General features: G+C 42.6%; 1 protein-coding gene across 2 annotated transcripts in view; it reads right to left on the bottom strand.

Moving 5' to 3' along the window:
• Nucleotides 1-22,702, bottom strand: part of ADAMTS17 (ADAM metallopeptidase with thrombospondin type 1 motif 17) — a 171,977-nt gene that overhangs the window by 118,723 nt on the left and 30,552 nt on the right. For both annotated transcript variants that reach the window (XM_065688440.1, XM_065688441.1), the window contains exons 5-7: nucleotides 17,783-17,866; nucleotides 17,146-17,303; nucleotides 11,402-11,445 (exon numbers count right to left, since the gene is read on the bottom strand). In XM_065688440.1, coding sequence (XP_065544512.1) covers nucleotides 11,402-11,445; nucleotides 17,146-17,303; nucleotides 17,783-17,866 — 286 coding nt within the window. The remainder of the gene's footprint in view (nucleotides 1-11,401; nucleotides 11,446-17,145; nucleotides 17,304-17,782; nucleotides 17,867-22,702) is intronic.

Raw genomic sequence — 22,702 nt, 5'->3', positions numbered from 1 at the left:
CTGACTGCTCATGAGCACTAACCAGAGTAGAAACACAAGGCTAATTCCAAGCTAAGCAAACACAGAAATCCTTAGCATTCTGCAAATCATGCTAAAAGAGGACAGGAAGAGAAAGATACTCAATGTGTTGGGTCTAGGACTGAGGGGTTTGGTTATATTTTATATTTTAAGAAGTTCAACGTATTTCTATCAGATGATCTAACAGGTAAAAGGTCTTGTCAAACTAATCCAAACACCTTGCACATTATAGGATTCAGAACCTGAAATTTCAAAGTGTATGTAGCAGAAACCCTGTGTTCTAACAAAGTTCACGGGTTCAAAGGACAGTTTATACACACACACATATATATATAATATATACATATATATACACACATAAACACCCCTCAATGAGAATCAGGCTAAAATTTGAAGTGTTCAAGGCCAGGTTAGAGAGAGCCTTGGCCAACCTGGTCTAGCGGAAGGTGTCCCTGCCCATGGCAGGGGGCTGGAACTGAATGATTTTAAGGTCCTTTCCAACTCAAACCATTCTAGGATTCTATGATTTCACCATCTCCTACAGTTACTTTCCTTTCTAAATTGGCAAGAACTTGATAAGGAAACCCCACTATTTTCTGCAAGACCTGGTCAAATTCAAAGTTATCTGCAACACATCTACAGACAGCAATTCTTTTCCAGAACAAGCATTATCAAAAGATGCATACATTCACATCAATGGATACAGAAAGGCAAACATGTACTCATGCAGAGATATATTCAGATAGTTTTGCATTGATCTAACCAGGAAGCAACACCAACTGAAGTAAGTCTGCATCCCAACCCAGAGAATCATTTTATCTCTTCAAAATAAGTGGCTGCTCAGAGAAAACAAAAAGCTGAAGCATATCAGAGCCACTGCTCACAAATGCCACATTGTACTCACTCAGGGTTAATGAAGATCGGTGAGATCCTACAAAATCTACATCTTCTACTGTGTACCAGCACTACCGATTCCTAATGCCTACTCCCTACCTAGGATGTGTAGAAATGCAAAGTCTTATTTTTGGCCTCCTCAGTCTATCCGGCTCTCAAAAGACACAAGCCCAGAGGCAGCCTGTGTTCCCTGCAGTATACTGAATATCAGTACTTTTTCCTACTTAAAAGCAACTGAAACCAGTTCTTTCCCATGCTGCATGACCACAAACGTCAGACACTAGCTCCTGCAATAGCACTCCATCATAAGCTTTTAGAAAAAAACAGGAATGTGAAGCTCACTGCATCTCCCCCTTCTCTCCTTGTCTGTTCTGGCAGGAAGAGTCTTCAAGAATTCCAACAAGTCACTGAGCCATGATTTTGCTTCCTTTCCTAGAAACCATGCTGGCTTTCTTTTATCTCTTTTTATCTGTTAGGTCTGTTTGCTCACCTCTCCCCGCTTAAACTTTTCCCCAGAAGTGAGGCTGAAAGAACTGTTCTGGGGTTTCTGGACATTCAACAGAGAAATATGAATTTGCTGATTCAGCAGGCTCATCCTTAGCTGAGCATTATCTCCACAACAGATGTTTTAAGGTGAGGCCAAAAGATGACCAAAATTATCTCAAAGGCATCAATTCTGAGCAAATTATGAAGTCACCATCTTATCTTTGGACACAGTCTCCTGTGCAGTGAAAGAATCAGCTGGGATAGCCGACGTGATTACCCATCAACATTCCAAGGACTTAAACTGACTTTCAATCTACTGAGTGCACTTCACGTAACAAAATCCTTCCAGAACCAGACACCCTGTAAAACAGGTTAGTTATTACACCAGGTCATGGTGCCAGATGGTTAACCAAAGTTGTAGAAAAGAAAGAACCAAAATGAGTATCAGTGCAGGTCAAGCTTCCTTCTTATTGATAGGGACGAGGGAGTTTTGTGCATGCTTCCCACTGCTGTTTTCTTGGTTATCACTGGTTAAATCTCATCTCTACAATATTTAAATCTCACACTCAAAATTGCATTTAGTCTTGGCAACTGCAAGACAAAAGAAATGTAAAAGTACAGTAGGCAACTGTCCTTCATTTCCTTCCTTCACTCTTACATATCCTGTGTGCAACTGGAATGCTTCTATTTGATTATCCAATGAATGCAATCATGCCTTATTATCCTACATGTCTGTAGCCTATTGCAAAGTTATGTACAGATGTTTTTACACAGCTTGGGTTTTTAGCTACAGGGTCTATAAAACAATAGAAACTATCTGAAGTGTTTTCAAGCCAGCAAAGGATAAAGGCACTGTAAAGCAGTCAACTGGATAAAAGCCATCTATGGCTGACAGGAGGAGAAGAAAAACCTCAGAGGTTTCTCAACTATAAATGCATCGGCTTTCTAAAACAACACGTGGCTGCACACTGCAGCCACTGACCACACTGGAATGTGTGAACAGAGATAAAAATAAAGACCCAGGCAGTGGAAAGAAGAAACACAAACCTCTGGCCTGGTGAAGAGTTAAATCAGGATTTCACTGACCTGAAGAACTGGCTGCTGCCCAAAGAAGCTGAGCTTCCATTGGGAAGGCCTGAGGAGAGGTAGCATTGCCTCCAGCTGAGGGGCCTGGACAGAGACTTGAGAGCTGTGGCTTAGCCCCCAGCCAGCTCTGTCCTCTGGCATGTCCTTTCACATGCCCAGGCTTCATTTTCTCACCCAGTACAATGGGGTTAACAGTTCTGATCTCTTTGGTAAAGAGCTTTGTATTTTACTGAGGAAAAGCCCTATTTACAAATCCATTTTCTTCTCCTCTCAAGAAATTGATTTTTAAAAATAAACTAAAATGCAAAAAACCCACTTTGTGGCGCAGGTCTACCAGGGAGGCACCGTAAATGAATGGGTAAGGCACTGCACTGGGAGTCAGGAGGTACCAAATCTGTTCCCTGCTCTTGGATAAGACACAATGAGCAAATGCTTTTATGACTTCAGTCTTTTCCCTATCCACCTGGTCTGAAGTGTGTCATAGGAAAAATCCTGCTTTCTGCTGCAGAGAACCTTGGGCTGGCATTTTTAGCACAGATAATAATAGCAATGGGTATAGCATACCGACAGTAGGTTTGACACCAGAAAACAACACTATTTCTCTTTCCACAGCCTTATATTATAGAAGAGAAGCAGGATGACCTATGGAAGCAGAAGAGATGGTTTTGGTTTATGTTTATTCTTGTGAAAATCCCCCAGAGAACCAAATCCTCAGAGCAATGGGAAATGCTGGAGCTGGGGTGTGAACCCGGTGAAGCAGTGCAGAAAGCATGTAAAATCTGCACATCTCCACTGACATGGATGAGGAGCGAGACAACAGCAGAAATACTACAAACCCTAAAGATGGAAATAGTCTGTCCACAGACCTAACATAATGAGATTGTTCTGTTAGTGTCTGCCTCAAAAGCTTCTCAGCTTCACACACACAGTAGCAAGGAGTAGTTCCAGAGCTTTTCCTGACAGTTGTTTGGCAGCATGTACTAAGCTGGACATCAATTAGGCTTCTGCCTTCAGCTTGTCTGTTTGCAAACACAATGACCACTTTCAGAGATCAACAGCAGAGATTTCTTTAAATCATGATTAAATGCCATTTAGCCATAAGCAAAGCCTTGGTTCTCAGGCAACGTCCCACAGATCATCCCTCATTTAGAAAATAACCAAGGCAGAAAATTGTAAGGGGATAAAACCATAATTCTGAAGTTCTAGAATCCTATATTCAGGTGACCCATAAACACAGGAACTGCCAGTCACACAAGAGAAGAAACATGAAAAAATTATGTTTCTGATTGGCTTTTACTCCATGATAGCAGGAAAACTTCCTGAATTGCTTCTGAGAGACACTATCACATAAATCCACTAGAAACTGTTAGTTAAAACAATAATGTGTCCTTTCAATAACGTAGGAAGGGGGTGAGGGGTAAAAAGATGGGGAAGGGAACATCTTATGCAGGTATCTGCCCTTTAAGCCAGGAGACCAAAATTCCCAGGTGCGTTGTGTACACGTCTATATAATTTCACGCAGACATAAATGGCCCTGGAGTGGAATGCAGTACGTGTTTGCACCCGTACCAGTCAAACTGCACAGTGATTTAGCACAGAAAGTGAGTTATGACATGGAGCTGAAATGAAAGAGTACAGTCAGTGTATCAGAATAAATATCAACAAAGTCATGGCAAATATTTTCCCTCACGACATACTCCTTTTAACAAAGGCAACAGAAAGGAGCTTAGTCACACACCAATTTGACAGCAAGCAAGGATTGGGTTTGGAGCTTTAGATGCCTGATGGGAGAGTACCGTAAGACAAGTTTTGTAGCCAGTGAGTTTGCTGAAGATTATCTTTCAGCCAAATAGTCATCAGTGCCCTTCTCGTACAGCGATGATGTGATGGCCTGAAGGATATTTACTCAGAAATATGCTGCCTGGTAAAGGAATACTACAGTTCCTTTCCACAGCATTGTAGACAGGTTTTCTCTTGTATTTATCAAAATACATTACCATGGACTATTAGTAAAACCCTCGGAGAAGGTAAAGTTTTGAAGCTAAGAGACGCTTAAACATCCTGCACCAGCTCTAGGGCAACTCACAATAAGGAAGACAAAAGCTTAAGTGAGGTTTTGAGTGAGCAACAAGAAGAGCAACATTTAAGATCAGCAAAGATACGCTAACAAATAGCAGCAGGGTGGTAAGCTGATGAGATGATTTTGGACATGCTGCCTTAGCTGACAAAAAAGACTATGTGTGTCTTTCAGCAGCCAGCTTGAATGCCTATGAACACTAATTACCAATAGCAGTTTGATGGTGGGGGAAATGAAAGGCCAGGTACAGAGCAGGAAATGTGTTATTCCTCCCTGCTGACAGTGTTTAGTTCCAAATCACGGAGAACAAGCTACCTTCAAACAGATACCACCACTGTGAGGCCTATCGTTTTATCTTGTGGGATGGGTGCTTACTAAGCAGACAGTCAGACAGATAAATAATTGGAAAACAGAAGTGCTTAAAACACATTTTAGGGCTATAAAGGAGAATGATGTATGGAGGAGAACAACTAAGGATGTGCTAGAGGTTTATGAAGAACAAAGTGTAGTAAATGTAGGGAAATTCCATGAGCTCAGTGGGCTGGCCATGCGGTTAGCGTGATGGAAGACAGACCAGCCAGGCCTCTCCAGGGACAGCAGCCTCTTGGTGTCCAGGCACAGCTGAACAAAGGGAAGATGAAGGAGCAAAATTGAGCAAGAGCTTCTAAGAGTTCTGAAATACCACCGAAGAGAAATAAATCCTTGGCAAAAAGGCAAGGAAAGGTTATGGTGAGAGCCACTGAGGGTCTGTGATACTGAGAGCTGGGGACTGGAAACACAGGGAAGAGGGAACAATGACAAACATACAGGAGACCTGTCACTGACCCTTCTTCCTCTAAACACTCACATTTATTTCAAGTACACAAGTTAATCCTTGCTCCCAAGACACAAAACAGAGAAAAGATGAAGAAAAAAGTTGAGGTAACTGAAAACTCAGTCACTAGCACTCACAGATTAATGAATTCCTATGAAAGAACAGACTGATCATTCACCCCTTTTCTACAAAAAGACCTTGCAATGGGATGAGCTAAGCTCCACACTAAGGACAGTATTTTGTAGTTGGCTACTGTGTGTCTTCCAGAAAGACACTCATTTTTCAGCAAAGGAGACCAAGAATCCACCACTGCCCTTTGTATATGGAATGAATAAAGACAAACCTAAACACAGCTACTGAGCTGCAAAACAAACCCAAGGGCAGATGAAATTCAACTGCTCCAATTTCTGTAACAACAAACAGAAAATAAATCTCTATAAAATAGTATCGACACTTCATTCAACCAACTTCATTGCACATGTTGTAAGGTTTTGTTGAAATCAATGAGAGAGCTGATGCATTTAACAATAAATATGTAGTCTGTTAAAACTGGCATGCCCAGCTTTGTTTTTTACATGGATAGGGGAACAGATTGTGTATATATACCCTTTGTATTTTCTGTTTGACTTCTATTTCCAAAAGCAGACTGGGTCAGCTTCACTGTGGTTTCTACTGGGTTTCGTTTTCTGGCTCTCAGACACTATTGTTGCTTTGCAAGGTTTGTATTTCAGGGATTTTGAATGCTCAAATAGCTTTGTAGGCATGTCAACTGATTTTCAGAAAGTGCAAAGGACCATCTGCAGGGTATCAGGCTTTCTAAAGATGTCTCAGGTACCCCAAACCAACTAATCTCTCTAGGAAAATCCTCTACCAGGTTTCTGACAGAGGCCCAAAGAAGGGTCACATGTCTCAGACAACATACAAGAACAGGACTAGGATGCTGACCCTACTCACTAACAAAATCCTCCCTGAGCCTGATATAAGCAAGAATTTCCTCTGGTCTTTAGCTATGAGCCTGCAAACAGCTGTGCACATGTGAAGCCATGTCTCTGGAACAAGGAGAAGCACACACAGGACACTGAGATGAAGAAGAGGAAAGGTTATGGCAGCAGGAATCCCTCATTGCTCGAGTGGCTGTGCTCATCCCAGGGCTTCTAATAGAAGTTCTGCAATCTTGTGTTACACTCACTTGGCACACTGCTTTTTCAGTGGGAATTTGGAAGAGGAGAGATTGCTAGCTGGTGAAAAGAAATTGGAAGGCTGTTGTGTGTAGGGTGGGGCCTGAGATGGTAGTGATGAATATGCCCAATAGCACAGTCCTGCACTGTCTGGGTTGTGCAGCCGAGCACTTATTCCCTAGCAACCAACAGCCGAGGGGAAAAAGTCTTCCACTGCACTGTACCACAGCTCCCTTTGGTTTCACAAAGCCAGCCTGACACTCTCTTGCCCTACAGAGCCACAAGTGACAGAAAAATTGGCAGTGCTGGGAGGTCTCTTCCTTTCACAAACTCTGAATCAACCTGCCAGTGTTCCTTTAAGCGACATTTTAACCTAGAGTATGTTCATTTTAATGCATTAAAGTGTGTTTGGTTTTGGTCTGAAGGACAGCCCCAGCAAGCCTTTTGCTAAAGCCAGGCACTGCTTCTCTAATGAATTGTTTTAAGCAGCAGGTATTTCTATTTATTCTGGCATCAACTAAAAACCCGCCCTGGAATATACAGAAACATTCAACACGAACCACTACGGAAAATGTTTTTAATGTGAGAATTCTTTTTCTTTTCCACTCACAGCACAGCAGCTAGTCCTTTCCCTTTCCTTAGGGATTAATTCTCTGCTGTGACACTCTCAGGGGACTGGAATCAGTATCACACTGGGAGGAAGATTTAGGTGAACAGCACACAGTACCAGCAGGACGACCAGAACTGTTACTTGGCTGTGGGCAGGAGGCCACCCAACTGTGCAGCAAACAGCCAAGAAGGGAGGAATGTGCAGTGCTTTATTCAGGTGTTTTACATGGAATTAAAATAGGATGAAATCTACTTGGAGACCTGGACCAAATGTTGTTTGGGCACATTTTGAAACACTTTACTATGATAAACTCATGAGAAGAAAGCAGGGTGTAGCTACAAAGGGAGCAAAGTTGGTTAATAGCACCATAACATGCCGCTCTGTGATAGCACTTTTCACCCATAGCTCTCTAACTCTTTGGAAGGCAGCGAAGGACTAAGATACGAAGACACCGGTGCAGCAGGATGCCATCTCTGCAGTCGGCAGCACAGTGGCAAAACCAAAACCAAACCTCAATTTCCCCATTCACATATTGGAGTTGGGAAGAGTCAAGAAAAAAGACATAAATTCTGGAAGGATTTCTAATCTTCAGGACTGTCGGAAGTTACCTTTGAGCCCTTCAATTAAAGCCAGCCAGGAGATGGGAATGTTTTTCACAAAAACATTGATTCACTTGTGGAAACAGTCTGGAAAACTGTTTCTTAATCCCCCCTGCTCTGATGCTTGGTTTTCTCCAGGCAGCTATTCCTTCAATTAAACCTGCCCATCTCTAGCATACACACTACACTGCTTTCTTTTCCCCGACATCAAGCCACAGAAAAGCACATGTGACTGCAGCAGAGGTAAAGACATTTTTAACCAGGGCAATTTAAGGATATTTAAGACACATTCTCATTTTCCATTTCCCAGTTCCACACTGCCCCCACTTTTATTATTAGCTGAATACAGTGAAGCTTCAGCTTGGATCTGGGGTAACATGTACACTGAGGAATCAAGGCCAAGCTTTGCCTTGAAATATGCAGGATCATTCCTAACTAACCGTAAAGCTGCTTATTTGGCACTAGCAGTGGAAATATTGAACGAAAGGGGCATTCTCAATCTGCTTATGTCACAGAGAGGTTGGATCCTGACAACGTGCAAGGCTCCAAGCTGCAGCCTGATATTAATAGCTAGACATTAAACTCTCAATTTGGCTGGCTTAGAGGCAGCTCAATTGGAACAAAGATTTTTCTGCAGGAAACGGCAGATCTGGTTAGAGTCACATCACGAGAGATGAGTCTGAAGCAGCAGCACACTGCAAGCTTTTTGAGTGGTGTGTGACAAGGCTGCGTTGCACAAAGCCAACCTTCCCTGCTCGAGCTGCAGAGAGTATCAGGGGTCGCACAACAGAGGCTGTGGAAGCACAATTGTTGTAAATCTATTGCACACAGTCATGTTGTTTTCCTTCCATCCACCTCCTTTGGAATTCATTCCTTCCCAGAGCTAACTCACACAACCAAGTGGAGCAATGAGCATTAACAAACTATTTCTTAAGCAAATGTGGTCCTGTTTCTTGATGCAGGCAGTGGGGTCTCACCCCACAAAGACATACCTACATATTTTCACCATTTTTGAGCTTGTTTCAGCCATTATGTAACCTTCCACACTACTTTGGCAGCTGGGCCAAGAAAATTTGAACCAAGTCCCCAGAGCAACTGGTTTCAGTGAGGGGCCCCTGCCAGAATACAAATACAAACCTCCTGCTGCTGTTTTCTCTCGGTGTCTGCATGGCAGGCAAAGATTCCAGACAGGTTTTTCAATATGGATCTTTCTAAGCACAAACGAACACCTCTTATAAGCCATTTAAACTTCATAATCCCACTTCCGAACAACACTGGGCCTCTACACTTCCATCCGGGAAAGTTTTGCTTCCATATTTCTCACAAGAAAAATCAAGGAACTGTCACTAAAACACCCGTTACCTGCAGCTCTCAGAGTCCTCTGATTTCAGTACACATCATCTAATAGATTCTTTGTAGTCTCCTGAACATGACTAAGAAACATTAGATTCTGGACTTGTATTGCATCATATAATCAAGGACATCATGCTGCTTTAGGTGAGAAGTTCTTAAGCCATGCAATCTCCTGTAGCTTTGCACTCAAAATCCTCGTTTCACGGAGGTAGACAGAAGCATTCAGAATGTGACTTGCCAAATGTCACACAATGAGTCAATGCCAGAGCTGGGAATAGAAATCAGGAGTCTAGAGTCCAGATCCTCTCCCTTATATAGAGAAGTAGCCTCAGTCTCCTAGTTTAGGGGAATGCCTGCTCACCAGAAAGATGTTTCTTCCTTTACAGGATGGCAGCGTACCACATTGCAATGGCCAACGTCACCCATAAGCAGGTATAAAACCACATATGCATCTGCTGAGATCATGTTCTTAATATATAGAAGTGAAGCATAAGGCAAGAAATAAAAGCAAGCTGCTGTTCTAAAGAACTTTGGGGAGTGTTATAACCTCAGCATCACTGAAAGACCAAATATGATTCCACTCTGCTAGCTTCTTGCTTTCACAGGTAACATTGCTGTTTTGGAGTGGACTGTCTTGGGAGCTAGAATTACGAATAGGAACCTGGCAACAACAGAAACAGCACACCACCTCTGGTTTTAGACAACAGAAACAGTGGGGCATAGAAAACACGTAAGTGAAGACACTGGTGCTTTGCTGCTACATAATAAAACTGTCAGGGAGAAGGAAGGAAGGAAGGAAGGGAGGAAAGAAGGAAGGAAAAGTAGGACTGAAGACAGCAAAGAGGCCAGGCTGGTTTTGTCCCAGGAACATCTACCTTTAAATATCTTGGAAAAACTATGCCGAAAAGAGTCACAAATGAGTTTAATCTTTGTTGCTCTGATCTTCCGCTTTCTCCACTGCAGCCACAGCCTGCAGCACGTCGCAGCACAAGAAACTACTTGGGTATTGTAAGAACAGAAAAGAAGTTATAAAAATATTTCCTTAGTCATGCTGTCTATGGTAATATAATTCCCTGAATAGAGATCTTCAACAATACTGTCTTTACAAAGGGAAAGAGCTCTGACTTTAGTCAGCATGTGTCTGCCATCAGCTTCTCTTCTTTCTTTTTGTTACTTTATTGCATCTTACCACAGCCATCTCCAGACGCAGGTACATGGTATAAAAACCCTTCTCAGTGGAAGTGTGTTTTCCCTTGGGCACAGAATAAATGACTGTGAGAGATTCTGACTGGAAAAAAAAAAACCCTTGGACATAAGAGGCCAGTCTTTGCCCATGTCTGAAAAGAAAATGTGTGTGTATTTCCTCCTTTTACCTGATCAATCCCCACAATACAGAAGGGGAAGGACCTGCCTTCTGGGCTGAGGCTTCTGTAGGTACTTCCAGAGCTCCTGCTGAAGGTATTTCCCCCCGTGCTCTTCATCACCCACTATTGAGTGGTAAAGCAAAGCAAACCCTAGATCTGTGTCTCTCTGGGCACTGGACTATAAGACCAGCTGAAAATCAGGATCCATTCCAAGTTTACATAGGATGTAGGATAAGGGGCCACTTGACTTAGAGGCAAGCCTAAAAAATGTCAAGCAATCATCATGGAGAGCATGTCGAGCTGTGCTTCCAAACACCGCAGCTACTTAAAGATACCAGGAGGACAGGTACAGTGAAGGTTACTACTACCTAAACTACATAAATAAAGTATTTAACGTGTGGGATGTAAGGACCTTGTGTATCCAGGGTTTGGATAAGATTAAAGGCAGTTAGGAAGTAGGAGAAGTAGGAGGCAGAACAGAAGATTTAACTTGGCTTTCCTACAATGAGGTATTCTTCTCTGGTGTCTGAGTGCCAGTTTGATCGGGGAGTGTTACACAGGTTCTTACAATGGGAAATACATTCATTAATTTGCAAGTTCTTCTTTTAGGTGAGAGGGCACTGAAAGTAGCATTGTACAGACACACCAAAAGACAGTTTCTTAATCTCCAGTTATCTAATTCTACATCCACTCCAAAACAGGAATATTTCAGATCACTTCCTGAACTCAGAGGCCTCCAGCGCTTACAAGGGGTTAATATTTAATTAACATTTTATTTATAATTCATACCCTGCTCAACTAATCCCTATTGGTATCACAGAGACATACAGAATAGCAAAAGCAACTTTACAGCAAACCAAGCCCAGAAAGCTCCTCTTAGCACAGTGTTGGCTATCAAAACACTCTGCCCTACTTGACTTACCCACAGTGTCACAAGGCTCGTCTTTGTGTACGCAGAAATCTGTCCTAGAAAGAAAAACAGAACAGAAGTGAAATGTATCCTGTGCCTCCAGACTTGAGGCTAGGGAAAAGCAGTGATGCATGACTCACATATCATGGGTGTTGAGGTTTGAGGGTTTTTTTTTTTACAACTGCTGTGCAGGCTACATGATGACAACACAGATAGCACTGATTGCTACTGCGAGATTACAGCAATTATGTGAATCAGCTCCATATACTACAGCCCAATTTAACAGACCTCAGCATGTAAAAGAGCCTCACTCTGTGATGTCAGACTTCTGCAACTGGATTAAAACTGAACCTCCTATTTTCACAAGAGAACTGTAACACAAAGGAGCAGGCACCCTGTGATGTAACAGCGCCATTAAAAGTGGGAGGCGGAGATGTGTGGGGGCTCTGCCTGGAGACACAGAACTGAATACGTACAGCCAGAAATTCTTAATTCTTCAGTTTTTTTTCTTCTTACACTGGTATAGTAAAGGACAAGAAAGGAGCATGATCTAATAGAGAAGACTGATGTTGACAAGGAAGAAGGAAGAGAACTTCAAGATTTGCCAGGTAACAGCCAGGTGAATTGGCTTCAGCTACACTCATTACAGTCCAATTTGCCAATTTATTATTTGAACCCAACACAGAGAGGTTTGAAAGACTTCACTTGGTCTCTGTTACTTCCCCACATCTCATCAAGACACGAGGAGCTACTACCTGTGCCCTTGACACCCACAGATCAACCAGGGATCCATGGAACTGTATCAAACAGAAAGAATAAAAAGCCTTGAAGTTCACCATCTAAGCAATGACACTTCACATGAGAAGACGTAAATAAGATTCCTCATGACAGCAGAACAAGTGTGGGAGAAAAAGTATTTTACAACTAAACTAATGGTTTGAATACATTTCAATAAGCACTTCAACCCAAACTTTTAGGAGCTATCTTCACCAGACCTGCTTTGCAATGTGACGGCTACAAAGAGAAGCTGGAGAAAAAGCATGTGCTAAAACATTTCAGGAGTTCCCAAGGGAAGCTGCGGAACCATAATCTCTATCATTATGGCTTTCCTCACCCTGTGGGGAGGCTACTGAGAGAATCATATTAGTACGTTTGGAGTGTGACATTTGAAATGCCTGAGTGCCCAGTGGGAGTCTGAGTTTAAGAGTTTGGCAGGGAGAAGATTAAAAATAGTTAAGAGAAAGATAAATACTTAGAAAAAAGAAAAACACTTGGAGAAAGATAAAAATAGGGAAAGATTAAAAATACTTCTTTGTGAAGAAAAATACGAAATCTAGGGTTATACGAAAAGAGATTTAAGGCCCAGGACTGCAGCTGATGAACCCAAACCCTTCACACCAAAGTCCTTTGAAAGTCACAAATCAAGTTGTCAAGGGCTTGGAAGGAGAGAAACAACAGCTTCTACCAGCTTTTGTTAAGCAGACATTGAAAACCAACCATGCTTAAATGCAGAAAAACCGTAACAACCACCGAAGTGTTAAAAAATCAGATGGGAACAAAACAGAATCGGAAGCTACGACCACACACCAGCCCCAGCTTTCATTTTTCACCACAGCCTGACTGTGTCTCGACACCTTGGCATTCCAGCCTTTCCAGAGAAGACTAATGACAGTCTCCTGACGGAGCTGGCACAAACACGCCTGCTTGAGTTCCCAGAGCCAACTTGACAGAGGTTTATTTAAGGACTTATTATGTTATATAAACTGGTAAATCAAACAGATGCTTTTCTTGTGACAACAGATAGCTGAACTATTAGGAGATGGCAGGAGGCCATTGCTAGAAAAGCATCTCTTTGCAAGGGCTGGCCAGCTCTGCAAATAAAGCACAGCAATTTTGCTCCTGCACTCTGTTGTACACTGAAAGGTGTCTGATACTTTCAGGCAGCTCCCTACAGAAATTACCACCAAGCCATAAAATGAGGGGTCTTATAAATGATCCAGCAAACTTGCAGACTCTCCTACAGAGGCAGAACTCTCCTTGTCTGTAAGAGAGTGCTGTGATTCTGTCTGTCCAGGGAAGGACTTGAAACAGGTCAGCAAGAAATTACTAGATCTCCTCAATTCACTGCATGCAGGCCTCCAAATATGAAACCTCCTCAGTGTGTCCTTTAAACTGTCATAAACACAAGTTCAAGAGACACCATCCTTCTATTCAAAGTACCAAAATTCTAACCTTTAAATCCTCCAGACCTACTGTAAACATTTTACCCCAAAACTCTTTAGCCAAACAGAAAAGCACATCCAAACCTTTAGTCCCAAATAAGCTTGATGAGTCTCAGACTTCTTTCAAAAGCAAACAGCCACTCCATCACAAAACCTATATACTGAAACTCCACAGGCCTTTCAATCAGAGCAGTCAGAGAGGAGAAAACACTTTAAGAAAGATCTACCTCACCTGTGGATCAATCACACCAGTGAGGTAAGACGGCCCCATCATGGCACTGAAACTGCTCTGCTTTTGAAAAGATATCAATCACAGGTCTGTCCCTGGTGTGGTTTTGAGCTTGATTCCATCTATATTTTTTACACAAGAGCTTGACATGAATGATACTATAATGACATTCCAAAGTTATAAAAAAGATACCTTAATTGCATGTGCAATGTCTCTTATCACAGAGACATCCTTTTGTTATGAGAATCTTTTATAGAGCTATGTTGGAGTAAAACTCTTACTCCAGAAGCTGGAGTTCAAATCCAAGATCTGACCTTATCATTCAGTCTCAGATAATATATTGAAATCACACACTGTAGCTGTGAAACAATTTTATTCTCCACTTTTAGCCCCTGACTGAATCAAGCAGGACAGGTATTCTCATCTTCTAGGGACCTGTGAAAATCTCAGTCACTATCACCTGTGGTAGGTAACTGCTCTTGTGCAGACAGTTTCCATTAGCAGGCTTCAACAATTCTTCTAAAATAAGGACAACAAGTCAGTTGTTTTGTTCAATAAAAATGGCCAGAAAAGAAGAGCTCAGAACTCCTCCTACAGTCACTCTTCCATCTGGCTCACACGAACTGGAAAAAAATACCTAACTGTGCTAAGCTAAATTCTGCAATTCAAGTCCTTCCTGCAAGAAAGAAGGACAGTAGCTGAGCTGTGCAACATGAATAAGAAGCATTCTGTTTAGCAGCCCCTTCCCAGCATCCTTCAAATGACATCTTTTGACCAGTTTCACCCTGCAGGGTCATAAAGCTAAAGGACAGAGGAAACTGGTACAGCAGCCAAAGAAAACTTTCCATGTCCATATATACATTTAGTAGCACTCTGCACCCAGTTTTCTCAATTCACATTGAATTACTTCATTTGCCCATTTAATGGGAAGGCAAAAGGCTGGAGAAATGTGGAAGGGAGGAGCAGGCTGCAAATGGAAAAGCTACACCACTATGTCATGCAAATAAACCCATGTCTTTCCTTAATGACAGCTCTAAGTGCTGTTCCTGTCAGGGTTATGTCACTCTGCTATTACATATCACTAGTCTAGTAAGTGGCCCAAGCACCTACAGCCAGGAGGTGGGGAGAACATCAGTGCGTCTGAAGATTTCCTAAGGAATGCAAAAGACAGATCAAGAGGGGGAATATGTTTCCAATGAGACATACTTCTAAGATCACTGAAGATACAGATCCCACAAAGAGAAGTTATTCTGGTCAGCTGCCCATTAAAATATGAAGTACATTATCCATACATGACAAGAGATTTGAATTTCTGCAAGTTCAAAACCACAATCTGAACAAGAAAAGACAAATTATATAACACTATACTCAGACCTTCAGGGCTATAACAGATTATTCTCACTGTCTCATTTATTTACTGAACTGGACAATGGTACATCTTATTTCACAGACATAGTTTGCCTTTTTCCTGGAACTTGATAGGGGATACTATCAAAATCCCACAGGAGAGATATTTACCATCTAGATAATCTACTTCTGCATACAGATGAGTACATGGGGAACATCAGCTAGAGGTGAAGTTTCAAAAGACAAGTGCGCCTTGGTGTTTCAGATGAGCACAGCCAGATTGGAACCACAGGGATTTCTTCAGAGGCTGACCCTACAGAATCTGTTTCTAGTCCTAAAGCAGCTGCAGCTGCTGAAAATTCAGCTTCTGCTTTTTCTGGCTCAATTGCTTGTGCTGGACATGTTGTTGCTCCCACATCCTCTACCAGTGGTCCATCTGGACAGTCTGGGGAGGGTCCAGGGACACACACACACATACACACACTTCCAATGCCAAGAGTAGAAAGCCTCGTTTCCCTGAAGCAGGAATCAGGCTGCTGGGCCGGGAGTCTTCCAAGCAACACAGCATCCTCTACGCAGCAGAAGCAGGATGGGTTAAGGATCACAAGACATAGCAAGAAGGAAGGAAAAAGACCACAAGTACACACTGATGGCCTATCAAACAGGAAAAATGCTCTTCTGATGCACAGCAATGTGCTCCCCAGACTGAACTTTCTCATAAAATCTGAACCTAGTTTCTAGCCCGACCAATTCTGTACTTCTCCAGCTATTCTGACTGCAAATCCCTAAAAATCTATTGAACAATTCTTCCTACAAAGTCTTTCTACAATTCTCTCAGAAGCCCAAGTCCAACTCATTTAGCCTGACATTACACATTCAATTTCATAAGCTGCAGAGAGACCGCACAGATGAAGTGCTCTGCTTATGCCTCCACCATGTGCTTTGAGCACATCAGAAGAGATTCTGTATGCCTGGCTTGTCATGTGGGACAACTGGATGCCGAGATGAGTTTAGCAAAAATGTTAGTTATTTTTTTAGGCTCTGGTCCAGTGAAGTATATGCTGAACTATAACCAGGATGTGCAGCCCATTGACTTCAAAGGAACTATTCACCCTGTCTAAAATGTTAAGTATCTGCTTAAGTGCTTGGTTGGACTACACTGAATACAGAGGAGAGACATGGATTTGTGGGAGCTGCACACAAGTCTGTGAAGGTGCATTCTTGGGAACTTTGCAGGGCCCATGCCCTGCTCACCAGCTATGTTACTGAACACACACCAAAATCCCATGGATAGTTTGCAATGTGACTATTAACCCAGGAGACTATTGCAATCACAATGGCAGTTTATGCAAAAACATGTATTCCTACCTACACTGTTGGCAGAGAAAAAAAGGTGAAAGTGGTAAATGATATTAAACTGCAGTATAGACATTTCCTGTCTCAATCTGGGGAAGAAGTGGGTAGGCAATAGTGTTTTTCTAGCACGTACAGCACTACTGACATCCCCACTACTGATACACTGTCTGCTCCTCTCAGGCTATTCAGCTGAATTGTACCTAATTACACACAGACCACATGTTCTCCGCTGGTTCTCAATGCAACAGCTTCTTTCTTTTAGGAAGAAGGGTTTATGCTCCAAAACCTCACTTTTTTCCAACTTATACCAGCTGGTGTGAGAAAACAGTAACACCTGTGCTACAGCCATGTCTTACTAGTATCCTGACAATGACTATGACAACACTGTGGCTCAAGAGGAAAGGCGCTTTCACACAACCTTGTGAAGTATCCCAGAAACAAGTCAAATCACTTTCATCTGAGCCATCTGCACAGCATGTAGGTAGCACACGTATCATCATCAACTGATCTTTTTCTTAGATTACTGCTAGACTAGGTAAACCCATCATTGCCTATAGGCCATTAGTGGTTGAAGTAAACTAATAAACGAAACCTTACTATACCTGGTTACAAAAACAGCAGCATCCACAGGAGGGGTGTCATCCCTTGCACCAGGAACCTGGTTGTTACCAAGGTATTTTGCCCCACCATATTCTTCATTTTGCCACTGACAAAAGCTCTCCAGAGACCTCTCTCCATGATGACCAATGGACAACTTTGCCTTTTGGAAAAAAAAAGAGATACAAAAGAATAAATATCAGTCACATTCTTTACATAAAGCATTAGACCTCCAATGAAAAATTAGAGGCTTAAAAATACAGATGTGATAGAACAAAAAGTTCAAAACCAGCTTCATCTGAGCAAGTGAGCTAGGGACTAGAATGTTGGACCAGATGATCCTTGAGGTCCCTTCCAACCTGGCATTCTATGATATGGCTTTTGTATCATATATATATATATGAAAGCCAGACTTAAGAGACTTTTGAATGTAGTGCTGTATATGAAGCTGCTTTCACTCCCACAGCCCCCCACACTTCCCACCTTTAACATCACCTGGTAAAATGTTGCAGACACTGCTCACAGTTGGTGATCATGTAGCCAGACATGCCCCACTCCCCATCCCAGACAGGGATCTGGCTCTGCCTGTGTGACTACAACAGTTCAACCACAGCTGCAGGGTAAAGATGCGTTAGAACTTACAGGACGGTTGCGAAGCAGCACTAGTTTGGTCACTCGAATGCTGACTTTAATTCCAAGACTTTGATGTTGAAACATGTTGTATACCTGTCAAAATGCAAAAAAAAAATATCCACAGAGTATCAGTAACAATACCGAGACCTAATAATAATTGTAGGAACTAATTGTGACTATAGTTATGCCTTAAAAAAATGACCCAAAACAAGCCCAAAAGGGTTGTGCTACTACACTCAATAAAATCACGAATTTTTAAGAGCTACTATGTTACTACTCTTAACAGTTCCACACATTACAGTGTAGCCAAACCACTTGGAAAAACAGAGTTGGTTTGCTCCTGCCACAGCACACTGGGCTTCACCACCTGATCAATGTGACTAATCTGAGCAAGATTCATCATTCAGGGACATAAAAATATGGTAACATAATAAAAACTACACATGCTAGTTGCAGAAAGAAAGATACCTTTAACTGGAATAAACAAGAGAAACAACAAAGAAGTAGAAAGGAGTGAAATATTCCAAAGGAAATCTAAGCATAAACTAAACTCTCAGGAACATGGACATACATTGTGAAGCATCCAGCTAATATGGATCTTCAGCATTTAAATATCAGAGATATCTGAATGCAAGATGAAATAATGGTGTGTTTTAGACTTCAGGAAATCGAATGGAAAAGCAATTTCCCTCTGTTATTTTCATATCTTATATAGGAGAATAGTAATAAGGCAGCACATAATGACACAAGCCTCAGGAAATACAAAAATAGCACCGGAAACTACCTTACTCCTTTCTCCAGATTCTGCATTCCAGCTCAGATACCTCACCTCATTTTTATGGGTTAGAACATAAGATCCTAATTGATGCCAGGATTTTATTCCACCCATTTCTCCATGTACAACTGCTTTAAATACTATATCAAAAAAGGTGAGGGAGGGGTTTATTTTAAAAAGGTGTAAACACCACATAAGAACCTCTGGATGAATACTGTGTTCCCTACTTAGTCGAAAAAATAAACCCAAGACCACAGAAGAGAGACTCCTGACTAATGGGAGGCAGGATTTGGCCCCAGGTAAGCTGTATTCCTTACTCACAGCTCATTTGGCTAGAAGTATCACAGAGTCTCAGCTAACTTCCTATAAAAAACCAAGACATGGACACATTTTGGATATTATGTTTTCAATGCTTGGTTTGGGTTTGGGTTTTTTTTCCTATTTGTGCAAATACTCAGGAATGTGCTCAGTGTAAGGGTGTTCTTAAACTCCTTAGTGTTTGGGGTTGGATTTAAGCACACATGTAAATGTTTCCTATAATTTAGGCACAGATTGCAAGACAGACGCTACTCAGTATTTGACCCGCTGACCTTCAGTATGAGCACAATGAGCCATTTATCTTCCCTGCGGCTGGTATACCAATGCAGACAAGTGCTGGTACTATTTGCTTAGCTCGAGGGTATGTTGGTAGAGAAGCTAAAGCCTCTTACTATGGACCTCGGGGGATAAACTTGGCACTTGCAGAGAAGGGCTCTGACAGTTGACCTATGTGTAAATGGAGACCTGGACATTCAGCTGAGAGGGTCAGAGGGGCACCACAGTGATCAAATCAATCTCTCCTGTACCACTCCAGAGGCTAACAAACATTTACCTGTGACGGATGCCTTTGATTTGCCTAGCTCACTGCTAGCTTTGACCATCCCATAACATTTCTACTCATAAAATGAGTAGAGCAAACAAGTTCTTATCATTAAGCCTAATGGATGATGGTGCTTGCCTTTCCACCAGAGCAGACAAGCTGTCTGCCTCCAGATCCAGCACAGAGAGATCCAAACACCACTGATTTGAAAAGGTGGGTTTCACTGGTAAAACTTGCATAGCAAGAACCAGCTGCTGGAGAGTTTAGTGTGTCACTTTGAAGGCTGTTAGCCCTTCTTCCTTTTCTCTAATGCTCTCTAAGGATAACTTTGACTGCACTTGTAGCTGCATCCACCAGTGATCTCGGAAGAGCTCAACCTAGCTAGCAGCAGCAACAATTGGATACTAACCAAAAAGACGCTAGGCATATGCAAGAGACGCTTTACTTTGCTTGTTTATTCAAGCTTTGTTTGCTTATTTTCTTAAATAGAGTGCAAAGCAGCCCCAGACTGATGGTAGACTGTGTTGCCTAGTAGGAACAATAACCTTTCACTCTGCTAAAGAAGCCTGACCGGTACAAGTGGCTGTTCTACTTCACCACAACTAAAGCACTAAACAGACCCTCTCTCATCAGAGATCTGCTCCAGCTAGCTCTGCATCCATCCCCCACTCAGAGGCTGAACCAGACTTTTCAGCCCATAACCTCTGACTGGATTAAGGGGGAGATGTTGCTTCAATGCAGTCCAACTGGTTCCTTTGCACTGCAGTCAGTACTTTAACATGTGTACAGGTAAACATACCGTAACTTGCCTGACATCAGAGTGTTTGCCGATAGTGACAGGTTGCTACTTATTGCTGCAGCACAAATCCAGGTGTATTAGCAGGAAATGTTTCTCCTGATGTTTTAGGATAGACAACGTGCTGGATTTTGAAGATATGGTGCAAGCAAAAGCAGCAATGCATATTCTGGCTGTGCCTGTGAGTTGTTTAACTGCAAGAACAAATCTACATAGATGATTTATTACCGAGAAGAGGCAAGAAAAGATGATAGCTAACAATACCCCCATGTAAATAATGTCTTAATGTAGTTTCAAGTATTTTTCCTCAGAGATGGATAGACAATTGCCAGAGGAACAGTAATTTTTGTTTGTTTCATGCAACTCTGCACTGTTTCTCAGTAGTTTAAGTGTCATCATAATAAACTCAGCTGAAGAAGACATTAGCACTGTGATTTAAGATGGTCCAGCACCAGAACTACAGGACACTGTCCAAATATCACGTGTACAATTTCCTATCTTCTTTCATGAGCCAAGCTGAAGAGCAGAGAGACATCTCCAGCTTCACCTGCCTTCTATTTCTTTTATTCTTTTTATTCTATTTCTTTATATTCTTCTATTTCTTCTGCTGTTAGCAAAAAGCCCACTGCAGATTTTCATACAGAAAACTGTACATAGATTTAGCTGGGAATTGTTCACGACCCACCCACAAATAACCTTGTCTTTCAAAATAAGCTAAGATCTGCAGGCAAGTTAGCAAGAAAACAGATGTAAAAGTGTGCCTGCAAATTGGTCCACATGAGGGAAAGTCACCACCCAAACAGCTCTTATTCATTAACCAAATAAAGGATGGATACTACATGTGTAGAGATAGAGGGTTACCAATTACCATCATAGGCAAAACACACTTGAGAAAAATTTAACTTATTGCCAATTAGAATAACTGGTTTTAATTTATATTTGTTCCTCTCCACACAACACCTTCCCCTCACCTCATCCCATCGCTTTCTCCTAGGCTCAACTCCCCTGCTCCATTCCTGACTCCTCTGCCCTCTCACCCCGCGATGAGGAATGGGGGCTGCGGTCAGACCATTACAGCTCCTCTCTGCTGCTCCTTTCTCCTCCTCACACTTTCTCCCTGCTGCAGCATGGATCCTCTCCATGAGCCACAGCTCCTGTCAGGAAAACCTGCTCCAGTGCAAGGTGCTCTGCGCAGGCTGCAGTATTCTTCAGGGGCAGCCATCACCTCACCTTGGTCTCTCCACAGGCTGCATGGCAACCTCTGCTCCAGCACCAGGGGCACTCCTCCTCCTCCTGCCATGACCGGGATATGCTCACATTGGTTTTCCCTCACAGCCTAAGCAGCCATTTGCCCTTTGTTGGACGAGCTCCCACAGAGGCACCACAGCTCTCCTGTCCGGCTCCTGTGGTGTGGGGAGTGCAGAACCGGCTGGAACCGGCTGTGTCTGGCGTGAGGCAGCTCTGGGGCTCTCCTCAGAGAGGCCCCTGCAGCCCCCCCACCGCACAATGCATCATGCTGTTAAACTAAACCTCAAACTGTCTCAAATCATGGCCTTTAAAGCTGCAAGAAACCTCATCAAGAAGACAATCAGATCTTAAGTGTCTCGATGAATAAAGGAGGTGAGTTCAATGCAGGTTATTGATGGCCATTTTGGCAGCATACAGCCAGTATTAAACCAGACTCTGTGAGGTAGGTTGTGCCTGAAGGAAGCATTACCATAAATAATGGCATCCAAATGAATAAATAAAAGAATCCAAATCCATAGGCCTTTCCTGCTAGGAATAGGATTCCATCATGATAGTAACCACCTTCTGCCCTTCTCACCAGCCTACAAGGAAACCATCGCCCATAGACTCAGCATGTCCAAGCCATCCCACAGGCTGCCATCGGCACGTGAGCTACCCGTGCCAAGTGAGGTGGCTGAGATAGCTGGTACTGGGGGGGGAGGAATGGGATTTCCTGCAGTCCTCAAGATTTCCTGCCGCACGGACAACATGCGTTAACAGAGAGACTGACTCACAGACACCTCCCTTCCCACTCGTAGCATCATGGGCCACCCTTCCTCAAGCCTGCAATTGCATCACACACCCTTGAGCCTGCCATGATCGCTTCCAAGAGGGGAAAAGTAGAAATATTTGGGGCATTTTAGAAGCATTTTAATAAATAAGGCCGCTGGGAACACAAGTATGAGCTGCATGAAACTGGCTGACACGCTGCTGTGGAATAAAATACAACAGTTAGTGGTTTAGGACATCACCACAGTGCCAGAAACCAGCTTAACTGGAGGTTCTTGGTCACTAGGCTGAAGGGAAGAGATGTGAAGTTGTCAGTATGCCTCAAGCGTGGTCATGATCACCAGTTGCCCTAATGCAGGTGAATTTCTATGCTGCATTGACTTCCATTCTTTGAGGTGTCATCGAAAGTAGAGAGTGAGCTTTGGAAACAAAGAGGTATGGTAAAGAGTCATACAAAGCAGGCAGAAAGATGAAGGGGAAATG

The sequence above is a fragment of the Lathamus discolor genome, chromosome 8, assembly GCF_037157495.1.
Source record: "Lathamus discolor isolate bLatDis1 chromosome 8, bLatDis1.hap1, whole genome shotgun sequence".
NCBI lineage: Eukaryota > Metazoa > Chordata > Aves > Psittaciformes > Psittacidae > Lathamus > Lathamus discolor.
Note: the sequence above shows the minus strand (reverse complement) of the source record. Positions and strands in the feature narration are given on the sequence as shown.